General features: G+C 41.7%; 1 protein-coding gene across 4 annotated transcripts in view; it reads left to right on the forward strand.

Annotated features, from left to right (window-relative positions):
- Nucleotides 1-19726, forward strand: part of LOC134535781 (uncharacterized protein ZK1073.1) — a 328050-nt gene extending 308324 nt beyond the window's left edge. For 3 of the 4 annotated variants that reach the window (XM_063375040.1, XM_063375041.1, XM_063375043.1), the window contains exons 7-9: nt 5529-5644; nt 9590-9752; nt 15987-19726. In XM_063375040.1, coding sequence (XP_063231110.1) covers nt 5529-5644; nt 9590-9752; nt 15987-16232 — 525 coding nt within the window. In that variant the 3' untranslated portion in view covers nt 16233-19726. Of the gene's footprint in view, nt 1-5528; nt 5645-9589; nt 9753-11253; nt 11695-15986 lie in introns of those variants that run through there. The other variant, XM_063375044.1, reaches the window with a different exon arrangement.
- The last annotated feature ends 7410 nt before the right edge of the window (nt 19727-27136 follow it).

Genomic DNA, 27136 nt, shown 5'->3' on the forward strand with positions numbered 1-27136 from the left:
AGCACCGAGTCAAAGCCATGTCGCATATGCCCAGACGACAGAGGTCACGCACGCCTCGTCATTGCTCTGTCCCTACAAGCACCGAGTCAAAGCCATGTCGTAGCCGTTGTCGCAGACGTCGTCGTCCATGCCTCACCGAAGGAGTCGTCGCCCAGAGTAACGCCAAAGATGACCAGTCGGACACTTGTGTTCCTGAGCCAGAAGAAAGCGAAGCAGCTGTAACTGGAGTCGATGTAGCAGTCATTGGAGTTGACGAGGTAGTGCTTAGTCGACAAGGCAGTTTATGCAACGTCATTACTTTGCTTACGAAACATTTTAATGCTTTAACCTTAAATGTGTGTGCTTTGTGAATTTTTTAAAATTCAACTTGGTGTGTTTTTTTTAACCTGGTATTTTGTCTTTCAAAATAAAATGTTAAATTTGTGTTATTTACTTAAATATAAATAATATAAATTGATTTGCATTGAACATGGAACTGAGAATTAAAATCGTTCGAATCAATCACTATATCAATAAGTAAATTTATTGATGATTTTTTTCTTTAATATTTAGGCTACATATTACATATTTCTCAGTATGGTGGCTAAAATGGCCAATGAATTGTGAATGTCACTACGTCCTGGTGAGTGTCACTACGGCACTTTAACAGGTTAAAATAAATTAGCATGGCTCAGCGAACTTAAGTAGACGAAAACAAAAAGGCGGACCCAAGATGGCCCTCATGACGTCATACAAGTTGGCATAATGTATTTATTTTTAGCATTAGTGATGGGTGGTCATTCCGCTGGTAGCTTCTCACGTTTTCCTTATAAAAATTGTTTTATTTACATAAAAATTATTACTTAAATTGTAGATATTTATTTATTTTATAAAAAATTAATGAGAGTTGTAATTTTATCTTAGTCAGTTTGTAATTATAATAATAACCTAATTAATTCTTATATGATCGTTCCTTTTTCCCCTTTCACTCACTAAAAGTATCAGTGTTTCATAATTTAATCTACATTTGATGAACAAGTTCAAATGAAGAAGTACTAAAAATTGTGTATTTAAAATTCTATTTACTAAACGTTCAAGATGTATTGAAAATGAATTCATTGTAACATAGTATCTTTGTTAATTCGTTCATCTCCTCTACCAGTTTTTTTTATCGTTTTTGGAGATGAAAGCTTTTGTAGGGGGAAAAGCCATGTCTTATTTCTAAATTTTTTTTACTTTTGGACACTTCACCTGTAACCGGTTTTTACAACCTTTGTATGTACCTATTTATTTGTATTGTAACACTTTTTCACATCAGGATAGGATGAAAACTAGTTTTAACATCTCCGTGCTGTGGACACTACGGCAGCCTGGTACTTGTGTTGAAAGTGGTTTCTTTAGACAGTAGTATCACCTTAACTCTGTATTAGATTTATTTAAAAACATATTTTTTATTAATTTATAGGAAAATTGTTTCTTTTTTCCTTGTGTTAGAAGCTTATGTAGCATGTGTACTGGGATATCTAAAACAAGCAATCTGTGATATATCCTCTTGAAGTTTGTAATTTTAAATATTAGAGTATCATAGAAACATCACTAAATTTACACAACTGACAATTAGTCCTTAACATGAGTTGTTGAAAAAATGTATTAATAATAAGTTCATCTCATGATGAAAATTAAATATTTTTATAAATGAAAATTGAAATAAATATATTTTATACTTCCTGTAATAAGATTCTAGGTACGTTTCTGAGTGTTTGTCAGTATATTTGTGTAAGTGCAACACTATAGTGGTCCCAGCATTAGTTTCACTAAAAACAAACAAAATTCTGCAATTATTTATATATGTATATTGAGGCTTATAATTGTAAAAATCACATGAAAGAATCAGTTACTTAAATAGGATATAGGATTATGTTTTTATATTTTATGTAGACATTAGTGTTTCCCATCCTAAGGAATAGAAATGAGAGTGTTTGGATTTTGAGTGAAAAAAAAGTACGAAGTTAATCTTTGCTTCTGTTCATAACAAAGTTATTTCAAAGTTTTACCAAAGCTAAATTTAAAATATAATTTGGGAACTCATAAATTCGTGAGCTTTTAGGATTGGACAATATACATGTTCATGCGGCAACCTGTATCAAAGAGCCTGTTCGCGCTTGTACGGGATTGGCTGTGTTGCTGGCCTGTCACCTCCTCTCCCTCCCTCTAGCTTTATAAGCAGTCAGCTGTCAGTCTCACGTGCCAATATCAGTTCTTAATGAAGAATTGCAATGTGTTGAATTAAACACAAAAGAAACATTCATATTCATCAACGTTTTCTAAAAAAAAACACAATATTAAATACAGCAAACACTTTCCTTTGTCTGTAATACCGTCATGCAAAGTACGAGGTTGGCACTTTAGTTACGATACTAAATGTGAAAGAGTGCACATAAGCAAATTCCAGACAAATACAATCGTTAAGGGCTCCGCCTACCCGGGCACACATACGGTGTGCAGAGCTTCGGGAAAAAACAACGCGATTTCAAAACTACTCAAGATATCAGGGTGGGATCTGCTAACGAAAAGCATTTAAGAATTCGCTGAGGGCTTAAAAGTACTTTTGATTTTGGATTAAGTTTTTAAACTGTATTTTTAGAAGTGTTAAAATGGCTAAAACTCATGTTTTCAGAGTAATTTTTAGGTACAAAACAACCGGTACAGATTCTTGAAAACACTTAAGGGGCTTGCTTTACACCTTTATCTTCATTTCTCGGCCATATAATGTTACGGTCACCGCTCAAATTTCACAGTTATCCTGTGACGACGAGAAGACTGCGCGTCAGTTCAGAGCCTTGCGCTTAGAGGCTATACCGCGCTGGAAATACCATCGAGCGTCGCACTTATCATCACAGATACACCCCTGACGAGGTGGGCCCCTTAACTAAGGACCGACAATAATAAAGCTGCGCATGCGTGCGGCGACTGCAACTTGTAGATGCAAGCTGCAAATGGCGACATAAGGTGTGCTTATCTGCTTCGCGCGGCCGGTAAAGGTAATTAAATATTAGGAGTACCTACGAATTCGGAAACTGATTTTAAATGTATGCCTTCGTTAAGAAATTTAACTTGAAAATTCCATATTTACATCACATGAGAATAAAATTAAGTTTTCATGAAAGAGATAACAATGAGAAAACTTCCTTAACTTTGTATTTTGTCATAACTCTAATCGCTTATTTCATAAATGCTTCAACTGTATTTGATTGACAGAGGTACCAATCATGAACAATGTTATGTAACTATGCAAGAGCCACAGGCTTGAAATAATTTAGGTAATCGTGTTTAGTTAATTTTTCATACAATTATTTTAGTGTCCGTTTATATTTTTTATTTATAATATTATTGAATTTCCTCTTAAACTGAATCAGTTCTGAAAATGTTTTATGTTTAGTTAACACAATAATACGTCGATATTCGCACAAAAACGTCACCATAACGCGTACAGCACTATCAAATACTTTCACATTCATCACACAGTAATAGATGTACGATATCAAATGCATATATTTTGTTTGAATGTGTTTTTTTACCTGATGGATTGTGCTTTATTGTAAGCAACGCTGCTCGTCGTGCAATATGTCGGTGATGGACCAAACTGTGGCGTCTTCGGGCGTAACCTTAGAGAAACTCGACACGTCTAGTTTATTGCAGAAAAATATTTTGTCAGTTTATCTCGTTAACATAATAACAGTAGCGCATTTTATCATATTCTCATTTATGATCATGGGAGTTTGGCATTATGCGCACTCTTAGTATAAAATTACATTATTTCAGTTTTGGTTTACATATTTACATGGCTTTTTTTACAGTCAATGGTGATTGTATGGTAATTTTGTTCACAGCATTTCCTGTGAAACGTCGCTGATAAATATTTTTGAAGAGCTAGCGTGCTCGATGTTTGAATTGTAATTTAGATCAACTTAAACTTTCATTGGTGTGTGGTTGCTTTGTAGCTGCAGTTTAAGTTGAAGCGAGCGCCGCTTCTATCACGTCATCGCCGCGTCATAGCTATTCTTCCCCTCTCCCTCCTTACCCCCTCTCCAGCTGAGTGTATTGTGTTTACCCCCTCCCTTTTTTCAGCGCATGTGTGTTGGCCCAACATCCGACCCTTCGCGACAGAGGGATACATGCTGCTTCCTGAAGCATGCATCAGGTTTCCTTGGCTGTTACACAGTTCTGTGTGTGTGGCAAAAACTGTACTTTCCGTACAATCAATTTTTTTATTATCTATCAAATGAGACCACGATATCAAAAATGTCTTCACTTTGTTCCATACACGTAGAACTTTTAGTGAAGTTACATCAGTACAGTCTTATTTGCGAATTGTTTTGAGTGAGAAGATATCAGTAGCAATTTGACCCATTTTATTGGAAACGCACCAATTTCGCAGCTTCCATGAAATCAAATCAGCTGACCATTAATTTAGATGAACACAAACTTCAATAGAGATTAGTACATTTTATTAACTTGTTGAAATGAAGTTAAACCTTTCTTGTGTGTGTTTGAAATTGTATATTTTTAGAGTTTACTTTATTTAAAATATAAAACAGTGCCAAATATCAGCTACCACTGTGTGTCACGCATAAGTTCATACTGAAAGTTATCTGTAAGAAGTAGATGAAGCCACATATGGAATGGAATTTCTGCGTTTATAAAACAAGCATACTTTAATGAACTAACCATAAAAAAACTATGAGTCAAGCGTGGTCCAGAAATTTAACATCATATTGAGGCTTTTAGCTGAAAAAGAACTTGCCAGGGCAGTGGGTTTTAATTCAATGATTGATTGATTTATTGATTTCCTGTATCGAGGAATAGAACTCATAGTTGTGTGGAATGTAAATTGTGAATTAGTTGATGAATCACGTAAATAATACTTCAGGTAATTTTATTTATGTAAAAAGCGATTTTTCAGTAAAATTAAGATAAATCTCTGTGTAGCATCTATGGTGGTATCTTCCAAATTTAAATGTTATGAGGGATTGCCCGCTCTCACACAAACTTGTTGACTCACACACAATAAATTGTAATCTTCTACATTTTTTTATGAAGCGATTAATTTATATTTACGAAAACCTGCCATATTTCAGCACACAGCTGTGTTATTTCTGTATTTCATCTGGTATATATGTAAACGACTGAGTTAACCCTGTTCGTAATACACACGCCATATTCTTACGAATAATTTTATATTAATTGTCTTTAACAACATGATTATTTTTTTTACATTATTGTTCTCTGTGTTCAAAATAAGGAAACTTAACTTTAACTACCACCTTCATTACAAAATAAATTTGGTTTTCACTCCCTTGAAGGATGTAATAGTGATTTCTGACTGCCCTGATTGCCTAAGGACAATCTTGCTGCTAATAGTGAGGAAGCACAAAGCACACTCAGAGATGAAGTAAACAACGTGTATGTCGCGCCTAGTGTTGACCAGACAAGAGAAGTACAGGGAGAGCAGTGTAGAAGGTGGTGGTGTGTGTCCGTGTGTGTCGCAGCAACTGGTGAACGACACCAACCCGGACAAGGAGAAGGTGATGGCAGAGTTCCAGACCAGGATAAGGCGAACACTCAACCAGAAAAACCTCAAGCAGTATGTTAACGCATTCCTGAAGTAAGTATATATTATTACACTTTTATATGTTACCACTACTGTAGGAGAGTTAAATTTTTTTTGACATTAGAACGTCTTATAAATTGATGAACGCCGGCTGCACGCACGAAAAATTGTCATGTTCCGCCTGAGCCTAGCGTGCAAGAACCGGCCAACCACCGTGCGAGAAAATCTTCTATAATATCAAACAGGTTAAGGTGGGCTTTTTTACTAATTGTTCGTGATTATATTTAAACAAATTATTTAAATTAAATTTGTAAAAACTGTAAATAATATTTGAAAATTAAAAAGTATGCAATTTTTCATCAATGTTTGCTTATGAATTTTTCACGTAAAATTATCGTCCGTAAACCGACTTTACAGACAACCCCTTTTTTTTTAATTTGAGAGTTAGCTCAAACCCACGTGGAATACCTAGTGTCTTGAACCTAACTCATAAATTTAACATTAAAGTTAAAATAACGTACAAGTATATCTAAATGTCACGATTTTTTTTAGTTTACCGTAAAAATTAAGGAAGTGTAGAATTTATCAAAACAATTATAGGATGAAACTACGGGTTTATTGGAAACAGATTAGGAAAGTTTTTAAATGTAATATTTTACTCGTCTTTTATAAACGAATTCTTAGTGTTTTAATCTTATTTTTTTATGTATATATTTAGTTGGAAATATCACAGTAATTACCAAGGAAAACCCTCTCTATGCCCCAATGTTGACGAAAAGCTAGCCAAGCAAAAGAAGAATAATAACTTTTTATAATAGACAGAATTTTTTTTACTGTACTTAAGATAAACAAACGATTAAAATTCTTTAAAATATTAAAAAATACATTGTAATTTTTGTTGAACAGTATTTTTCTGTAACTAACAGAACGAATTATTTTTGTTGGCTGAATACCATTCTCAACTACCCTCTACAGATATTTGTAAGCATAGAGTTTTGGATAGTAGTTGTGGCGGCCGAGGCTTGGTACAAGAGCCCTACAGCTAAAGTTTACACGGGCCTTAAACCTGACGTCACGCGCACCGCCATCCAACCACCAGTAGACGATAGTCGGGATATCCACCCACAAACTCTGAACGCGAGCAGCTTTTCGGATATCTGTCGGATAACAGCATGTGCGAACCATAGACTGTCGGAATAATGACCGTTCACTGTACTGCGATGCCTTCAGGAACTAACAGTACCGAAGATAGGCAGCCATGAGTGTTCCGTTTGCGATTGCTTGCGGCTTCGCAAGGATTCATTGTACGAACACATACGGGTCATTGTAAACGAGTATGTCCGTCATTGTCCAACCCTGGATCCATGCGCTTCATCAAGGATATCTTCACAACCAGCAGGGCCTCTGCTGGGCTTTTTCGTGTTTGTTTTCCTTGTTTATCTAGTTCCCTGTGTAAAATATGGCCATTTATGAGAAAAAAAAGAGTATTTAATTGTTACTAGCAGGCAATTTGAAGTGCTGGTCTTTATATTTAAGATTTCAATTTAGTGTTCATGATTTATTACTATAAAAACATTCGAAAATTCCGTTTTCTCACGCAATGATGCAACTTCACCGGAATTCCAATAAGTATTTATAAAACCAAATATACTATATTATTAGGAAGGAATATCATAATTTATAAACATAAATTAGCAAAAAAAATTAACCGAAATTTCATTTCGAGTTTTGTTTTAAAATGTTGTTTTAAATAGTTATTTTCCTTCAAATGTTCCGAGGAAAAGCTTATGCCATACCTTCCAGGCGCCCCGTTAAGGCCCCTCTCCAACATACTAGGGCTCCGCGAAGTCTAGGGACGCCGCCGCCTTCAGCCGAGACTGCGTGGCGAACACACCAGCCCCGACAACATGTGTTCAGGCCGTCTTTGCCTGCATGGATCGCGGCATGTGCACCGATAGGTAGGCTCCGGGTAACTTCAGTCAAACAAACAGTCCAGACCTTGTATGTGAGGACTGAGAACTGGCATCCCCATTCAGGCACTAACGTCAAGACTGCCCAAATATGGTGGAAGCGCTGACCTTAAGCGACCAGACCTCCAGCCAGCACCAACCTATTGTACTAGCCCCTACACCCATATAAGACGGCTGCACCGACTAGGTTCTCCCAGTCTTAGCCCAATCCAGACCTTGGGAGGATGCAGAAGGAGAATACACCCGCATCCAGAAGGAGATACATTCCTTCCAATAACAATCGGGAAAGCCAATAGAGCCTCAGCTATAGTGAAATAGGCTGAGGCAACGCATCCCAGCATCGTCACCACCCATTACCCCCTAGCTCACTCAGCTAACCAGACAGTCACAATACTGCTGGCGCTTACTCAGATCTACCACTTTATTCTGGGAGCCCTCAGTCCCTCGTAGAACACGTGGTCCGGTGGAGGCCTATCCAACCTCTCCCTTCTCGGGGCCAGGGAACCCTCCGAGCTCGCTCCAAGCGATAGGAGAACACTGAATCAAAGATTGCGTTTCGCTGATTTCACTAAACCCTTGCGTACCGGCAGATACCCTTGGAAGGATGGAGTCTGACGGGAAATGGCGTGGCCCCTTGTGGTGTTTCATCTCGGTCTGGAGGCGATTGTGAGGAAATTTGTCGAGAGACTGAGACCACTCATCCCAGCATCTACACCACCAAACCTCTAGCCCATTCAGCAACCAATAGCATTTCTGTCTGCTAGTCCCTCCAGCAGCCAGTAAAGGGTGCATATCCGGACCTCTCTCACCTCTGGGAGTCCTCAGAACAGCCTCTCTGGCTGATCTCTACAAGCTCTCCAGGTTAGTGCCGGAGCAGTGTGACACAGTGGGGATTCCTGGGGCTTGCTCGTAAACCTTCGAGCACAAACCAAGTGCGAGACCAATACCACATGGCCTGGGCTCTTTGAGGAGAATCTCTCAGTAAATTATTGGCCGCCCCGCACTACCACCCAGATCTTTCCTGACACTTGGGTCTACTATGTATTGCCTGTTAGCCCATAAGCTAACGGGTTGACTGCCCCATTAAGTCTTCGAGGTCACCTCGGGAATTGGTGGACCAGCCCCTCAGATGTCCAACCGTCTCCGACACATCGGAGCTTGACAGCTTTCACGGCCCGATGGGAGGCGCTTGCCTGGTCTCACGCTAGCAGGGCGGAGACCCTGCGCTATGTATCACACTTCTCGTGCTGTCGAGCACTGCTACTGCTCTGCTCACAGTTGTTATAACAAACCCACACTGTCCACCATTACTCTCACCGCCTATATACATCACATTAAACAATGTATGGCATATGGATGACAGCTGACCCAGCAGTTATTTCTAATAAAAAATATGTGAATTGTTTAGGGAATTTTTGATGAGTTTAATAATTTTAGAAAATTTGCTAATAGTGTGAAATTCTGGGCTTAAATAATTAATAAAGTTTAATAACAAAATAAAACTAACTAAGCAGCTGCCAAGTTAATAATGCGATAGAACAACAATCATGTAACTCAAACTGTAAATGAAACAAAACCAAATTGAATAATCTGAGCCGTATATAAAATATCATGAATTAAATTTAACAATTAATATGTTTAAAGAATGTGTTCTTATTCATACTTATGTCGAAACAAATATATAACTGCCTTGCAATGTTGCGGGATAGGTGTATCGCAAAAAGATCCGCTATTGACAATGTTTATTGATAAATTGTATTGCATGATAAAAATTTGATTAAGAGATCTGGTTACAGCTGAATAGTTCAGGTGTGCAAATTTAAATTTGCTGATAAACAGGAACTTTTGCGATCAGAAACTTCTCTAATTCAATCCGCTGTGATGCGCATCAGATATGCTCCTCTTAAAAGTAAAGATTATTTATTTTAAATATATGTGTATTTTGTTGGGTCTCAGTCGGATTTAAGTTAGTTAATAATGAGAAAAGTGCTTAATAGTGGGTGTAATAGGTATGTGGTGTGTGTTCCAGTCGCAAGGACTTGTCGCTGAAGAACTGCAAGGTGGACGTCCTGCTGATCACGGGCATGCTCAGCCCCTACGCCTCCATGGTAGAGAAGCTGAACCGGGACTTGGACAAGGGCAAGGTCACCTTGCTGAAGATCGAGCGGGCGGGGGATGTCCTCTTGCAGGCGGTGAGTACAGCCTCCGTCTCCCGCCTACTGGCGTGACAGACAACTGTCACTTGTCCTCTTGCTGGCGGTGAATACAGCATCCGTCTCCTGCCTGCTGGCGTGACAGACATCTGTCACTTTTCCTCTTGCAGGCGGTTTGTACAGCCTCCGCCTCCCGCCTGCTGGCGTGACAGACACCTGTCACTTGTCCTCTTGAAGGTGGTGAGTACAGCCTCCGTCTCCCACCTGCTGGCGTGACAGACACATGTCACTTGTCCTTTTGCAGGCGGTTTGTACAGCCTCCGCCTCCCGCCTGCTGGCGTGACAGACACCTGTCACTTGTCCTCTTGAAGGTGGTGAGTACAGCCTCCGTCTCCCACCTGCTGGTGGGACAAACACCTGTCACTTGTCCTTTTGCAGGCGGTGAATACAGCCTCCGTCTCCCACCTGCTGGCGTGACAGACACATGTCACTTGTCCTTTTGCAGGCGGTGAGTACAGCCTCCACCTCCCGCCTGCTGGCATGACAGACACCTGTCACTTGTCCTTTTGCAGGCGGTGAATACAGTCTCCGTCTCCCACCTGCTGGCGTGACAGACACATGTCACTTGTCCTTTTGCAGGCGGTGAGTACAGCCTCCGTCTCCCACCTGCTGGCGTGACAGACACATGTCACTTGTCCTTTTGCAGGCGGTGAGTACAGCCTCCACCTCCCGCCTGCTGGCATGACAGACACCTGTCACTTGTCCTTTTGCAGGCGGTGAATACAGCCTCCGTCTCCCACCTGCTGGCGTGACAGACACCTGTCACTTGTCCTTTTGCAGGCGGTGAGTACAGCCTCCACCTCCCGCCTGCTGGCATGACAGACACCTGTCACTTGTCCTTTTGCAGGCGGTGAATACAGCCTCCGTCTCCCACCTGCTGGCGTGACAGACACATGTCACTTGTCCTTTTGCAGGCGGTGAGTACAGCCTCCACCTCCCGCCTGCTGGCATGACAGACACCTGTCACTTGTTCTTTTGCAGGCGGTGAGTACAGCCTCCGTCTCCCGCCTACTGGCGTGACAGACACCTGTCACTTGTCCTTTTGCAGTCGGTGAATACAGCCTCCGTCTCCCACCTGCTGGCGTGACAGACATCTGTTATGTGTCCACTGTATGTGTCCCAATAATTTAGGTAAAGTTTTCCACCAAATTTTTGCCACTTATTGATCACTTAACAATGATAATGAGTGGTTTAATTTTAACTCTATTTACGGAAACCTACCATTGTGCTATGTGATTTCTGATTTTCATCTAGTATATTTGTAAATGACTGAATTACGTCTGTTTGTAGTACATACTCCATATGTCTGAGGTGTCGGAGCTGTTGCTAGCAATAGTATCCAATGCACGAGCTAAGTGTTTCGCAGCCTCACAATGTGGCACACAGCATCCTGCTCTTCTGCAAGGGCAAGGACTAGCTAATGTCGCTGGTAATAATTGGCATGGAGCACAGTGTTATGACAATGTGTGGTGTGTTGCAGCCCCACAAGGTGGCACAGAGCATCCTGCTCTTCTGCAAGGGCCAGGGGCTGGGAGTTTACCCATGTCCTGCAACTTGGAATATAGTAACTCCTGAAGGAGAAGATGATTGTCGTCTGAGGGGCCGGAACTAGTACCTAAGACATGACCTAAGTAGAGGATGTAAAATGCGCAAGAATTTGAATATTCAGCCGCTCCGCGCTTAGGAGAACTTACTTCCTCCTTGTGGTACCAGTGGTATTTATTAAAGTGAGCTCTGCCTGGTAGTCCTCGTCCCGACACCAAAGGAGGTATCTGATGAGGTGGATAACCTCCGTCGGCGGCAACATCACATGGCTCGGGAACTTTACTGGTGGATAAGCACTGCCGAGCCCTCAGGCCGCAGATCGATGTAGGATCTGCAATGGCGAAATGGTAGTGGCAGGCCTGGGCATGGAGATTTTTCTCATTGAGGGCTACAAACGGGCTGTAAAAGCCCTGAAAGCCATAAAAGCCATAAACTCCGATGAGCCGGTGTCAGTGGGACAGTCGAGGGGCTGTTCCTGCGAGTCTCCAGTTTCCGAGGTGAGTTCATGTGTGTTCGGATTGGGAGAGTTTTCCCATTGACTTACGGGTCGACAGGAGAAGCCCCAACTGCCATGAAAATTCTAGGCATTAGTGCGGGGTTGCCAATCGAGAGCTTACATCAAGTTTTTATTGATGATAAAGGCAGTGTGGCGTTGGATTCACCCGGCATTCTGACCCGGAGGTTAACTCTGGTGAAGTTAAAGTGGTCGCTTGGAGCTTCACAAGCAAGCCCTAGGATATCCCGCTCCAAAACAGGTGGATGGTGAGCAGCATTTTCTGCTCCAGTACTAGCCTGGAGAGCTACTTTATGTTTGGAGAGGAACCTCGGCCATATTACGAGCTTTCTGTGAGCACTGTTCGGTGTATCCAGAGGGGGTTTACAGAATGTAGTAGGCTTGGATAGACACCTGTGGTGCCAGTGAGGAAACCGCTGGTTTGCTGAATTTCGTTGGAGTGGTGGTGTTGATGCTTATATGGGTTTCTCAGCCTCTCAGAATAATCCCTTCAGTGCATTCTAATCGCTGAATTGGCTAGTTGTAGATGGTGTCGGTGTGGGATTAATGACCTAGCATCTCGACATAGCCTCCACCGAAGCCTCCGGACTGCGATGAAATGGCGTATCCATTTCTCTCACCATATGGGGCCGCGCGTAATTCCGGCATTACATGAAGCGAAAGCTTTAATGAAGGCGCTCGCGTCACTGGTGATGTCTGGCGTGGAGCACAGTGTGGCGACACTGGGTGTGTGTTGCAGCCCCACAAGGTGGCACAGAGCATCCTGCTGTTCTGCAAGGGCCAGGGACTGCTCACGTCGCTGGTGATGCCCGGCGTGGAGCACAGTGTGGCGACACTGGGTGGTGTGTTGCAGCCCCACAAGGTGGCACAGAGCATCCTGCTGTTCTGCAAGGGCCAGGGACTGCTCACGTCACTGGTGATGTCTGGCGTGGAGCACAGTGTGGCGACACTTGGTGGTGTTTTGCAGCCCCACAAGGTGGCACAGAGCATCCTGCTGTTCTGCAAGTGCCAGGGACTGCTCACGTCGCTGGTGATACCCGGCGTGGAGCACAGTGTGGCGACACTGTGTGGTGTGTTGCAACCCACAAGGTGGCACAGAGCATCCTGCTGTTCTGCAAGGGCCAGGGACTGCTCACGTCACTGGTGATGTCTGGCGTGGAGCACAGTGTGGCGACACTGGGTGGTGTGTTGCAGCCCCACAAGGTGGCACAGAGCATCCTGCTGTTCTGCAAGGGCCAAAGACTGCTCGCGTCGCTGGTGATGCCCGGCGTGGAGCACAGTGTGGCGACACTGGGTGGTGTGTTGCAGCCCCACAAGGTGGCACAGAGCATCCTGCCGTTCTGCAAGGGCCAGGGACTGCTCACGTCACTGGTGATGTCTGGCGTGGAGCACAGTGTGGCGACACTGGGTGGTGAGTTGCAGCCCCACAAGGTGGCGCAGAGCATCCTGCTGTTCTGCAAGGGCCAGGGACTGCTCACGTCGCTGGTGATGCCCGGCATGGAGCACAGTGTGCCGACACTGGGTGGTGTGTTGCAGCCCCACAAGGTGGCACAGAGCATCCTGCTGTTCTGCAAGGGCCAGGGACTGCTCACGTCGCTGGTGATGCCCGGCGTGGAGCACAGTGTGGCGACACTGGGTAGTGTTGCAGCCCCACAAGGTGGCACAGAGCATCCTGCTGTTCTGCAATTGCCAGGGACTGCTCACGTCACTGGTGATGTCTGGCGTGGAGCACAGTGTGGCGACACTGGGTGGTGAGTTGCAGCCCCACAAGGTGGCGCAGAGCATCCTGCTGTTCTGCAAGGGCCAGGGACTGCTCACGTCGCTGGTGATGCCCGGCGTGGAGCACAGTGTGGCGACACTGGGTAGTGTTGCAGCCCCACAAGGTGGCACAGAGCATCCTGCTGTTCTGCAATTGCCAGGGACTGCTCACGTCACTGGTGATGTCTGGCGTGGAGCACAGTGTGGCGACACTGGGTGGTGAGTTGCAGCCCCACAAGGTGGCGCAGAGCATCCTGCTGTTCTGCAAGGGCCAGGGACTGCTCACGTCGCTGGTGATGCCCGGCGTGGAGCACAGTGTGGCGACACTGGGTGGTGTGTTGCAGCCCCACAAGGTGGCACAGAGCATCCTGCTGTTCTGCAAGGGCCAGGGACTGCTCACGTCGCTGGTGATGCCCGGCGTGGAGCACAGTGTGGCGACACTGGGTGGTGTGTTGCAGCCCCACAAGGTGGCTTAGAGCATCCTGCTGTTCTGCAAGGGCCAGGGACTTCTCACGTCGCTGGTGATGCCCGGCGTGGAGCACAGTGTGGCGACACTGGGTGGTGTGTTGCAGCCCCACAAGGTGGCACAGAGCATCCTGCTGTTCTGCAAGGGCCAGGGACTGCTCACGTCACTGGTGATGCCCGGCGTGGAGCACAGTGTGGCGACACTGGGTGGTGTGTTGCAGCCCCACAAGGTGGCTTAGAGCATCCTGCTGTTCTGCAAGGGCGAGGGACTTCTCACGTCGCTGGTGATGCCCGGCGTGGAGCACAGTGTGGCGACACTGGGTGGTGTGTTGCAGCCCCACAAGGTGGCACAGAGCATCCTGCTGTTCTGCAAGGGCCAGGGACTGCTCACGTCACTGGTGATGCTTGGCGTGGAGCACAGTGTGGCGACACTGGGTGGTGTGTTGCAGCCCCACAAGGTGGCACAGAGCATCCTGCTGTTCTGCAAGGGCCAGGGACTGCTCACGTCACTGGTGATGTCTGGCGTTGAGCACAGTGTGGCGACACTGGGTGGTGTGTTGCAGCCCCACAAGGTGGCACAGAGCATCCTGCTGTTCTGCAAGGGCCAGGGACTGCTCACGTCGCTGGTGATGTCTGGCGTGGAGCACAGTGTGGCGACACTGGGTGGTGTGTTGCAGCCCCACAAGGTGGCACAGAGCATCCTGCTGTTCTACAAGGGCCAGGGACTGCTCACGTCGCTGGTGATGCCCAGCGTGGAGCACAGTGTGGCGACACTGGGTGGTGTGTTGCAGCCCCACAAGGTGGCACAGAGCATCCTGCTGTTCTGCAAGGGCCAGGGACTGCTCACGTCGCTGGTGATGCCCAGCGTGGAGCACAGTGTGGCGACACTGGGTGGTGTGTTGCAGCCCCACAAGGTGGCACAGAGCATCCTGCTGTTCTGCAAGGGCTAGGGACTGCTCACTTCGCTGGTGATGCCCAGCGTGGAGCACAGTGTGGCGACACTGGGTGGTGTGTTGCAGCCCCACAAGGTGGCACAGAGCATCTTGCTGTTCTGCAAGGGCCAGGGACTGCTCACGTCGCTGGTGATGCCCGGCATGGAGCACAGTGTGGCGACACTGGGTGGTGTGTTGCAGCCCCACAAGGTGGCGCAGAGCATCCTGCTGTCCTGCAAGGGCCAGGGACTGCTCACGTCGCTGGTGATGCCCAGCGTGGAGCACAGTGTGGCGACACTGGGTGGTGTGTTGCAGCCCCACAAGGTGGCACAGAGCATCCTGCTATTCTGCAAGAGCCAGGGACTGCTCACGTCGCTGGTGATGCCCAGCGTGGAGCACAGTGTGGCGACACTGGGTGGTGTGTTGCAGCCCCACAAGGTGGCACAGAGCATCCTGCTGTTCTGCAAGGGCCAGGGACTGCTCACGTCGCTGGTGATGCCCAGCGTAGAGCACAGTGTGGCGACACTGGGTGGTGTGTTGCAGCCCCACAAGGTGGCACAGAGCATCCTGCTGTTCTGCAAGGGCCAGGGACTGCTCACGTCGCTGGTGATGCCCGGCGTGGAGCACAGTGTGGCGACACTGGGTGGTGTGTTGCAGCCCCACAAGGTGGCACAGAGCATCCTGCTGTTCTGCAAGGGCCAGGGACTGCTCACGTCGCTGGTGATGCCCAGCGTGGAGCACAGTGTGGCGACACTGGGTGGTGTGTTGCAGCCCCACAAGGTGGCACAGAGCATCCTGCTGTTCTGCAAGGGCCAGGGACTGCTCACGTCGCTGGTGATGCCCAGCGTGGAGCACAGTGTGGCGACACTGGGTGGTGTGTTGCAGCCCCACAAGGTGGCACAGAACATCCTGCTGTTCTGCAAGGGCCAGGGACTGCTCACGTCGCTGGTGATGCCCGGCGTGGAGCACAGTGTGGCGACACTGGGTGGTGTGTTGCAGCCCCACAAGGTGGCACAGAGCATCCTGCTGTTCTGCAAGGGCCAGGGACTGCTCACGTCGCTGGTGATGCCCGGCGTGGAGCGGCAGCGCACCTTCTCGGGCAGCTCTGGCGACAGCGAGGGTGGACCGCGCTCCCGCCGCATGTCGCGCGGCATGAGCATGGAGGAGTACGACAAGCCCAACATCCGGCGGCTCTCTCTGACGGCCACCTCCGCCGCCGAGCTCCTGCCCAACAAGCACAACTAGGCGCCTCTCTCTCTCTCTCTCTCGGGTTGCATAGTGTTCTAGCTGTCGGTTTTACGTAGAAGCGACATGTGGTCACCATGTTTTTCGCAGTCTGTTGGTTTATTTGTGATGCAGCTATTGAAAAAAAATAAACTTTCACGGTGCAACTTATTCTGTACAGGCCTTAAAAACATTTTTTTCTTAACCCGCCAGAAACATCACATTTCAGGAATTGTAAATTTTTAGAGCTGATTTTTTTACTATTTATCTGTATTTTTTTTTACCGATTTATATAATTTTCTTTAACTTTCAGGCAAATATATTTTTAAGAATGGTATCAACGACAACTATATAGTTTTTAGTGCGACTTTGTAAATGATTTTAATTTTTTATTTTAACTGTATGGTTGTATTTAAGGCAACATCAATTAATTACCAAACAAATATTTTTTTCTGGATTTTTGAAATAACATATTTGAGCTGTGTTACAAATATTAATTATTTTTTTACTTGTTTACTACCTACATGGTTTTTTCTGTAAATATTTGTAAAATGTTGTTTACATAATGTCATTGTGTAATTTTTTACTATTTTATGAAATTTAACCCTAAAAAGGTATATTCATACACATGTCGTTTGTAGCAATAAATTAGATTGTTTGTTTCTTGTATATAATTTTAAGATGATCTTGCCTTTCAATGTTAGTATCTTGCACTACACAAATCTTATAGCCTAGCATATTACTAATAAAAAATATAATAATAATTGGGAAATTTTTTATTAAGTTTGTAACATCATTTATTTCAATTCAACTTACTTTGTTTAGGTGTACTAAAGTAAATTATTAGTTAAGACCCATATTTTGAAGTGTTATGAAAATATTTAGGACAATATTTGACAATCAATTTTGTTGTAAATTTTTTCCTTGCCATATTTTACATGTAAATTATTTGAAAATAGTTCTCAGAAGTGTTGTTAGTTTGAAAAGTGGTTTCAGATAAAAAAATTTACAATCTTAAAAAGTATTTTCTAAGGTGAAGATGAATAAATGTCACTTATGTACCTTGTAAAATAAATAGCCTATTATTTGGTTATTTGAATGTTAATCAAGGTAGAAACATAACAAACTATTTTAACATATTTGTTAGTTAAATATTTCAAATATGCTTTACATTAATTATTGAAACTTTTTTGTAGGTTGTGGCTACAAATGCAACAATTTTTTTTAATTTTAGCATTTTGAGAATATATTGAGCACTAAAATGAGTGTTGATTTATTCAAACATGTAATTTGATTTCCATATTAATAGCTGTTAGCATATGTCATATAATATCAATAATTTTTCAGGATAAAAATGTTTGTGAATATTACTGAGGAAAAATTACATTAAAGGATTCAAAACTAAAATGAAATAATGAACTTATATGTTTTAACTAAATTAAAGAAACTGCTTTTTAGACTATGGCATTTTGAACTTGCCAGACTGGATAAGTGCCAAACAAAAAAAATCTTATTTTTTAATGTTTTTTCTTTGTTTTCATCCTCATTTGTTCATCCAATCCATGCATGTGTCATGTTAGTTATTTTGTACTACTTTCCAACGTGAGAATTTATTCACTTTTCAAGTAATTATTTGAACAGTAATAAAATTCATTCTCTATTGCATACATAATGTCTTACTGTCAACAGAAGGTTTATTTCATGTTGCAGACGATTTTTGGAAGTAACTGTACTAAAAAGTGCTAATGTATTATTCCCATTATGTGTATAGTTCATAAAAGTTGATAGTGGCACATAATAGATAAGATTCATGCATCATAAAATTAGATATTTTTTTTATTTATGCTGATCACAATACTTATAAATTGTATATTTTAGTTAATTTGCTTTGTGCTCCTCTTCAGTTATCTTTTGCTTTAATTCACTCTTTTGATAACATCAGATTTCTTTCTTAATCCTAGCTATTCCATTTTTTTAAATTCGGTTTTTAACTTTGCGAATTTTGAATGGAAATCTCTTGCAATAGATATTTCTCAATTAATTAGTTTTCTTGCCATATTTTATTTTCCTCCAATTATATTTTTTCCCGTTAATTCACTAACTATTTTAATTTTTGATTAATATTTTTTTACATTAATATTTTATTAACTCCAACACTTAACCAGTACTAGACAATTATAAATTACAAATCTTTATGTAAATTGATATTTTCTTCTTTAATGTAAGCTGTAATTTTTCATACAAACCAGCAATCATCAAAATATGCTTTTAAAAATTCACAATATAGTAATAATGATGATGTTAATTAAATATTTGATTTATCTATGTCTGTACTATGTACATATCGTATGTATAAAATACAATTTAAAAATATATTATCTCTATGGCTGCCAAAAATATCAACCAAATTATGGAAACATTTTATAATAATTGTTGTAGTATTTTTGTACACACTGTGGGGTTGAATACTTTCTCACATTATGTATATTGCCGATAAGTGATAGATGAAAGTTTTATATAGAATACTTTGTCATGTATAGTGTGTAATTGAATTTTCAAAGTTTTGAGGCTGTATATTTTTAGATAACTGTTGCCAGTTGTGAGTTCTGTAGTAATCTGTGATGTGTTTCAGTGTTGTATAGTACTTTGTATTGGTTATTCACCATCACAAAAGTTTTATTCGGTTGCATTTGTGTATAGGTGCCGATGAGCACAGTGCATACTCATATTTTACTCCTGGACCACTTGAAGGTGCAGCAAATAGTAAAAATTTCCGAAATTTGCAAACAATTTGAGACCCTCAATCTTTGTTTGTATGTAGTTGAGTTTTCAATTACAGCTTGTGCCTGCTGATATTTTTATCTGAAAGCTACAAAACATTTTCAGGAACATTAATGTACATTCATCCTTTTAATTTCAAACTTTTAAAAAAGGACATTTTGCTAACCAGAACTGAAATAAATCTTAATTTTATTTTTTACTGGTTTCTCAAGAGTAGCATTTAGAAATATTACCTCATTGCACAGTATTACTATATTTAACTATTACCTTTGAAAACTTTAGGAACAACATGGGTATTTTTTTTACTTGTGAACCCAACAGCAGTTAATAAAATAACACATACATTTTTTACAATATTATATAATGAATGGTACTCAATACATACCACATTTGGAAGTAATTGTCACCATGACATAAATACTCTATAAATAATTAAAATGTTTAAAATCAATGTGTATAAAATTTAATGCTTCTTGTAAACATAAGATCTTTCGGACTAGTTAAGATGTATCACATTTAATTTGTAAACACCTTATAATATGTATAATGCTAAGTGTTGTATTATTTTAGTTATTGTAATTATTTACTGCATCACATGGTCCTTGCTTCACCATAACGTGTTCTCTGCAGAATGATTTGAAACTAGGCTCTAAAATACATCGGACTGTTATTTTTCATATTAGTCAAGGGAACAACGTATATATTTATAATTGAATAAATAAATGTTGTGATTATTTAAGCATTTTTATTTAATTTTCCACACAGTAGCCACTGGTTCAAATCTAGGAGAACTTTTCACATCGGAACACTTTCATAACTTTAATGAAGAATTTAAAAACTTATGAAATTAATATTATAAATGGAATTGCAGATAAAGAAAACAGCTTAATAAGCAGAAATTTATACTAATCGACATTTTTGAACGAGTTTATATTCATACACTTAAAAGTTGAGAGATTTCTAACTCTGTTTGAATTACTTTAGTATTCATTCTGAGAAGCAATTCAGACAATATTTCTTTTTAACGTTTGAGATCTTATGTTGCCGATGGACGCTGAGGATAACGCGTGTGAACTATTTTTGTTAAAAAAAAATAGATGGCTTTGATAATAGTCGAAGTTCTATTTTGAAGGAAAGTGTAAAACAATTTTTTGTTATCAAAAATCATGTAACTTTTTTTGTCATGCTAAATGTTACGTTATGTTCATTAAATAATGAAGGGCTCCTTATAGAGAACAAGTTCTATATGCAGGCATATAGTACATTAACAAAATTGAGAAGAGACGTCAAAACCTAAAATAGACTCGTGAAGGTGACTGCTGAGCATGATACATAAAATGAAGAAGGTAAAAAGTGTGAGGAACTTCCCAGGGCCTACACGCAACAAGTCCAGAGCCTAAACGTAACACACCGAGTGCTTACGCACAGCATGAACATTGTTATATGAGAAATACCCAGGGCTTACATGTGGCATGCCAAGCTTTTCTGTTATGCAATTCCCTTGCTTAAGCCCATACATGACACTTTACAAAATCACAAACTTCCAAGAACATTCCACAATCGTCAACTCCAGGCCCAGTGTTGCCAACTACTTACAGAAAATCTCTCTATCCTTTTTTACTAATACAGGCTCCTACAACTCAACAACAAAATAGTTAATCTATAACCTATAAGTTAACAAACATTGTATCAACAATGTCATAGTTGCTTGACAAAATAGTTCTCAACAGTTAGTTATGTCACGGGTTTTACTATAACATAGGAAAACCCGAACAAGGAGGGAAAAGAACGTTTGCGGTTGGTTCGTAAACTAGCTGCCAAGAAGAATTCATTCCAATGATAATTTATTAACAAGCCCAATAACTCAAACACGTATTTCGTTGAATCTCAAACTGACATGTGTCGTAAATAAGCCGGGTCCTCGTAATATCTAACGGCTGATAATGATCCCACTACAACACAAGACCGGCGAATTAACACACTGAATAATTCTGGAACATGTAACAACAATAGCCTTAATTCTGTCGAGGCGTGAGCTCGTCGCAGCCTACGACCAGTACGCCGTCAATCTAAACTGCAGAGGCTTGAAATCTACAAAGTGTTAGTCACCATGAACATTCATAACCTTAATAACTAATTCTCGTAACATTAACTCCAGGTACATTGTACTTTACAGCTGGTTATTTATTTATCCTTATTATAGCACACAACCCTTGGTTGAGATTAACAACTCCCACATTATTACAACGTAACATAGCACGATACTATGTCTATACAGTTTTATGTTTCTATTCCGCCGCTACCACGTGAAGACCCCTACACATTGCTTCCGTAACACGTAATTCTTATCGTGCATGCCGTCCCTTGTGTCTGCAAATAGTCATACCGTACGTACTATCTTCAGGTCGTAATGGCTACGATTCTTCATTACATGATGTGGAGAGTTAAAGTTGGTATAATTTTTAAGTTACATGATCGGGTCGTGATATTTTCACTACACCAGCTCGCTCGGCCCTCACGGAAGTTGCTAACGCGCGCCCTCTTGGTCTTGTCGTTTGACCTTCGAATTTAGTTAATAACCACTCTGAAGAATATTATGCCAAATACAGCGACGCTTCATATTAACTGTTTAAATTCCGGTTTACAACTTGAAGAGGTCTCACCCAGTCGAAGTCTTCTCCGTGTTATTTTGACGGTGTAGGCCGGCGAGCGGTGTCGGAGCAGCGTGGCAGCCTGCCCGCTGATGTCCCAGTTGTTCTGCTCTCGGTTGACTTGGCGCATGCCCTTTTATTCTCGCTGCCTTCCCTGACGAGCTGGAAGAAGCACAGTCTCGTCTATTCGGGGGAAGCCAGCCCAACTTCTGTTTCCGTCCAGATCCGCGCGCAGCCGACTGCGCACGAACTCGTCCGACGACGGACGACCTCCTGCCGCAGCGTTTGAACGGCCGCGCGCTCACTGTTGCGCAGGTGGTATTCATTGACAAGTCAGGGGCACTAACCTTTGCATGTGTATGCAGGTACACACGTTACAAGTATATAATACACAGTTCCTAAGCTAGTTAATCATCACTTGAACATTTGTCAGACTTAACGAACAGTATTCTGAGCACTCTAGTTATCAAGTCACACTTCATAAAACTAGATAAAAACACTTTAGCAAAAATAGTCTTTCAACCAAGCAGGTTTATTAGTAGCTCTCTTTGGCCTACTATTATTTTTCATGTTTGTTGACTGATCTCTCTGCCTCTTGAAACTATTGTTTTAGTACTTAACATGAGTTGGATCTAGTGGCCGATGAAAACATGCCGTAGGTTTACACACACCCACCTTTATTTGACAATATTAGTCCAATGTACAACCTCACTCATAAAGTGCACCATCATCTTACACGACATCTTGCCTTGGCATTGCCACCAACTTCACAGCATTCAACCCCTCCCCTTTTACAGGCATTCTTATGATAACTCAAATGGTATCTTGGCAATCACTCTTCTGCCACTCCTAGTAATATACCCATCCACTCCATTCTTTTTGTTGGAGGTAGTGGGTTTCCTATCCCGTGAAGGGTTGTGGGGCCAACTCTAAAATCCCTTAAACCCCTCCTCTACAGGAGTTTCTCTCGGGTTACTTCCCATATTCTCTAGCTGTTTGCCTGTTACTGTATCAACCGTCAGTGCATGGCCTGCTCAGCTTCCTCAGCTACTGAACTTCCCGTATGTGCATGTAGACTGTAGGTGGTGTGGGTTAGCTGTTCAGCTACTTCCTCCTGTGGCCTATTTCATAAAACTACAAGTCTACAAGTTACAAGTAACTTTGCTAGTAACTTGTAAAAACTTTGATAATGTTGTTTCATAAAGCTACAAGTAAATACTTGTAGTTACAAGTGAAATGCTACAAGTTACAAGTTAATTTTACAAGTAAATAAATGTTTTTGTTTCATAAACAAACTTGTAGCTAGCAAGCATTTGTAACTTGTAAGAAATTGCTACCAGTGTCAATACATAGGTAGAATATTGTGTAAGTCCAATTAAATTAGTTGTAAATCATTAATAAGTCTATGCTTGTGTATAGAATGATATTATAACATCTTAGAATACAATGGATATTATTATATTTACCGATTCTGATGAAGATGGTATAGATATTGAGGTTATGAGGCGACCACTTAATTTTAGAGAGGGGTTGAACATGTGACTTGGCACGGTATTTGAGTATAACGAAATGTTCCGCATGAGTGCTGTTAAACTGGAGGAGCTAGTACAAGATATAGGTCATATATTGTATCACCCTACACGAAGAAATAAATCGTTATCTGCAAGGGAACAAATATTTGTCTCTCTACATTTGTTGGTAAATGGCGGACAGTACCATGCAGTTGGAGATATGCATGGTATTTCCAAAGCAACAGTACACAGATGTATCAAAACATTTGTAAATGCTGTCAATGAAATCATTTTTATCAGCATACACTTCGCAACTATAACCTACAAATTCGTTACATAATCAAAACACGAACAATAAACAGCTGACTCGTAAACTTGTAGGTATGTGTTACAAGTGCACCAACTTCTACAAGTCAAGCAACTTTCTTTGTGAAACACTTCAGATTCACACTTGTAAGAAATTCCCTTGTAACTTGTAACTAGTAACTTGTAGACTTGTAGTTTTATGAAATAGGCCACTGGTCGCCCCAAGTGGTTTTGGAGTGAGCCATGTGACTAGTGTTTCGCCTAACCTGCCCTCCATTTTGTTCTTTCAGCACCCAATATGAACTGGGATCCTTACATTTTCTCAACACTTCTTCTGGCTCCCACTGATTACCTTTTTCTGTCTTAATTACCACCCCGATCACCTTACTCATACACTTTCTCTGGCCATCTGACTGTTTTATAGTGAAATTCTTTACTTTCTCCTGTTTTCCACAAAGTAATTTGTGAATATCAGTTTTAACTCCCAGCCAAATTACCTCCATGGCCCAACTAAACAATATCTGGACAGGGGATGCCTGAACCCCTTTCACTGGGGTGTTGTTGTGTTCTGTCAAGATATCTCTGTAGTCGGACTCTACTGCTGTACCTTAGCATAGTATATTTTTGCTAATACCAACTAATTTCTCTGCCATCCCATTAGCTCTATGGTAATGGGGGCTACTGGTAGCCAGTTTGATCCCAGTTCCCCTAAAGTACACCTGGCATTCGTGTGAAAGTAATGACACGTTGTCAAGGACAGGATCGTTTGGGAATTCCTGCACGTTGAATACGTCCTGCATTGCGTATATGATTGATTTGGATGTTTTATTCGTAATTGGGTGTGTGTCTAGTCAGTGAGAGAAGCAGTCAATAAGTATTAGAGAAACCAATCCCGAATACTCGAGAATGACAGCTCCCACTTTAAGGTAGGAAGTTTGGTACCTCATGGAGGAATAAAGGTTCTTGTAGTTCGCCGACCTAAACTTTTCGCACGTGCTACACACTGAAACACTCATCTCAATGTCTACTGACATGCCTGGCCACTGAAACCGCTGCCGTGTTTTTGCTCTCGTTTTCTGTGTGCCTAGGTGCCTTTCATGGACCCACTACATTAAAACTGACTTGAGTGATTTAGGAACTATGATTTTTTGAGACAAAAATACTTTGCCCCTGTCATGTGGATGTCATGATGCAAGTTGTAATAGTGTTTGCAGTCCTCTCTCACCTTTCTGGCAAGCAGACAGCCCGGGACTTGGCCATTCTGCGACCAATCCAGAGTGCAATTTTGGGCCTTTTCCTTGCTAAAGAACTCCCAATTTACCTCGCTTATCACCTTGCTGACTATCTTTAGCATTTCGGGGTTATCAGTTGTTACATTTAAGTGTGACCGTCACATAATGTTCAGAAAATCTAGGTCTTTGACAGGGATGTATAATACAGTAAATGAGTATTTTGACATCTTGAGATGTAGGCATAAAAGACGAGATGAACCAATGTTACACATTTTTCTACATTGTGGAGTTTAGTGGTTTGTTGTCAGTTTTCAATTTTACTTTGCACTCATTCACATACTCATGAAATTAAATGCAGAAAAATGAATGCCTAACATTGCGTTTTCCATTTAACGTTTAGAAACACACAAAGAAATTTAGCCATAAATATCAAGGAACGTGTACCAGCTGTGTGCCACCCATGGTGCCACCACGAGATAAGCAAAGATTATGATAGAGAGACGTGAATACTAGTACATAATAAAGAGAAACATATTTTGGAACGTAGCAACGAAACAGAATTGAACAAACAAGAAAACACACACGATATTACATGGCCATTTAAATATATAAGACGGGTTTTACAAACACGAACTCGGTACCTACACCCATGACCGGTGCCCCTGCCACATTTGTAGAAGCTAATCACTCGTCCAAGAACTATTGATGAATAAGACAGAGAAATACAGAACATAAGCTTAGATAGGAATTGCGGGGTACGCCTCCGCGTACAAGAAATAGTTCCCTGAAGATTTGGCAGTATATTGTAAAAAATTGTGACATCCAGTCCATCAATATTTCAATCAAGCAGAGACATAGAGTGGAATTCCAGCTAACGTGAACACTAATTTGTTGTTAAGTGTTTTCAATCAGTCACGATGATGATTGTGTAGAATGAAACTATTTGTCTTCAGTATATTGGCAGTTGAAATAGCTTTCTGAGTTTGGGATTTTAATTCTAATTTCGGTTAGATGAACGACTAGAGACCAGGGCCATTTTTTGGTGGGTTTTCAAGGGGGAGGGGTAAATCTTCGACCTGTGCCCCTGGAGGTATAGTTGTTTTTATAATTATTGTTTTTGACGTGACGTCTAATAAATCGATGAACGCCGGCTGCACGCACGAAAAAGTGTCCCGTTACACACATTGTTCCGTTACGCTGTGTCCCGTCACGCTCATTGTTCCGTTACGCTGTGTCCCGTTACGCTCATTGTTCCGTTACGCTGTGTTCCGTTACGCTGTCGGCGAGTGCAGTAATAATAGGTTATTTTACAATTGACTAAAAAATTATGGTGATTCATATAATTGATGATGGATATTTGATTACAGTTTATTTATATGAAAACTTGTTCATAATTATATTTAAACTTTATAGCTAAACTCCAGTTTTTAAAATTAATTACAAGTCATCTACACGTGAACTGTTTCGTCGACTGTTTATAAAATGAAGTTAAAAGTTCGGCAATACAGGTTAATTATTCTTGCATTTTAAAAATCTGATTACTAGTATAATTTCAAGTATTTATTCTTTTATTATTAAAATAAAAATGATTCAATTTTATTCATAAAAGTATGCAATCATTTCATCAATGTTTTGTTATGACGTCACGTTAAACTATCGTCCGTAAACCGACTTTACAGACAACAATTTTTTAAATGTATAGGTTTATTGCTTGAACAAGTTATGCAACACACGAAGTTCACAGTCACAGCTGTGCCGTGTTTCTCTGGACGGCCCTGACGGCTGCTCGGATGCGCTACTCGCCGTCCAGCCACGTTCTCGTGCTTCTCGGCCGATGCCAAGGCCGGCTGCTCTCCATCGCTCGGGCCGCACGGCGCACGATCGCTACCGCCCCAGGTTCCTCCAGACAGCTGTGCACTTCTCCGCGGGTAGCTCGTGCGACAGCTGCGAGACAGCTGCGGCTGCTGAACACTCGCCGAGGACACAGCCATCTGCTTAGCTGTTCATATCGGGAATCCTTCTTTTCACAAACGAGAGAGCCAAACGCCCGATCATGCATTTTCGGTTTTTTTTTTTGTTCATTGTAAATAAATATGGCGGTGTTGATAAAAGGATACTAATGGTCAATTATTTTAGGTTTGCCACATTATAAATACTTTAAAACATTGTGAGCGGTTGATTTGGTTAGGATAGCTACATAAAAGATACGTAAAAAAAGCATGAACTTCGGGGAACTTCGGGTTTTGGCTCTCTCGTCTGTGAAAAGAAGGCTTCCCGTTCATATCATACACGCTGTGGTAACACCACCCAACATAAGTATTCTGTAAATTCCTTTCTTAGTACATATTGGATACATAACTAAACACCACAGCAATTAGCATTTTCTGTTTTGATATTTACAGTTTCCATGGAAACGTTTTCGTCTTATTGGCTGTATTTTAAAT

Source organism: Bacillus rossius, chromosome 10 (assembly GCF_032445375.1).
Source record: "Bacillus rossius redtenbacheri isolate Brsri chromosome 10, Brsri_v3, whole genome shotgun sequence".
Taxonomy (NCBI): Eukaryota; Metazoa; Arthropoda; class Insecta; order Phasmatodea; family Bacillidae; genus Bacillus; species Bacillus rossius.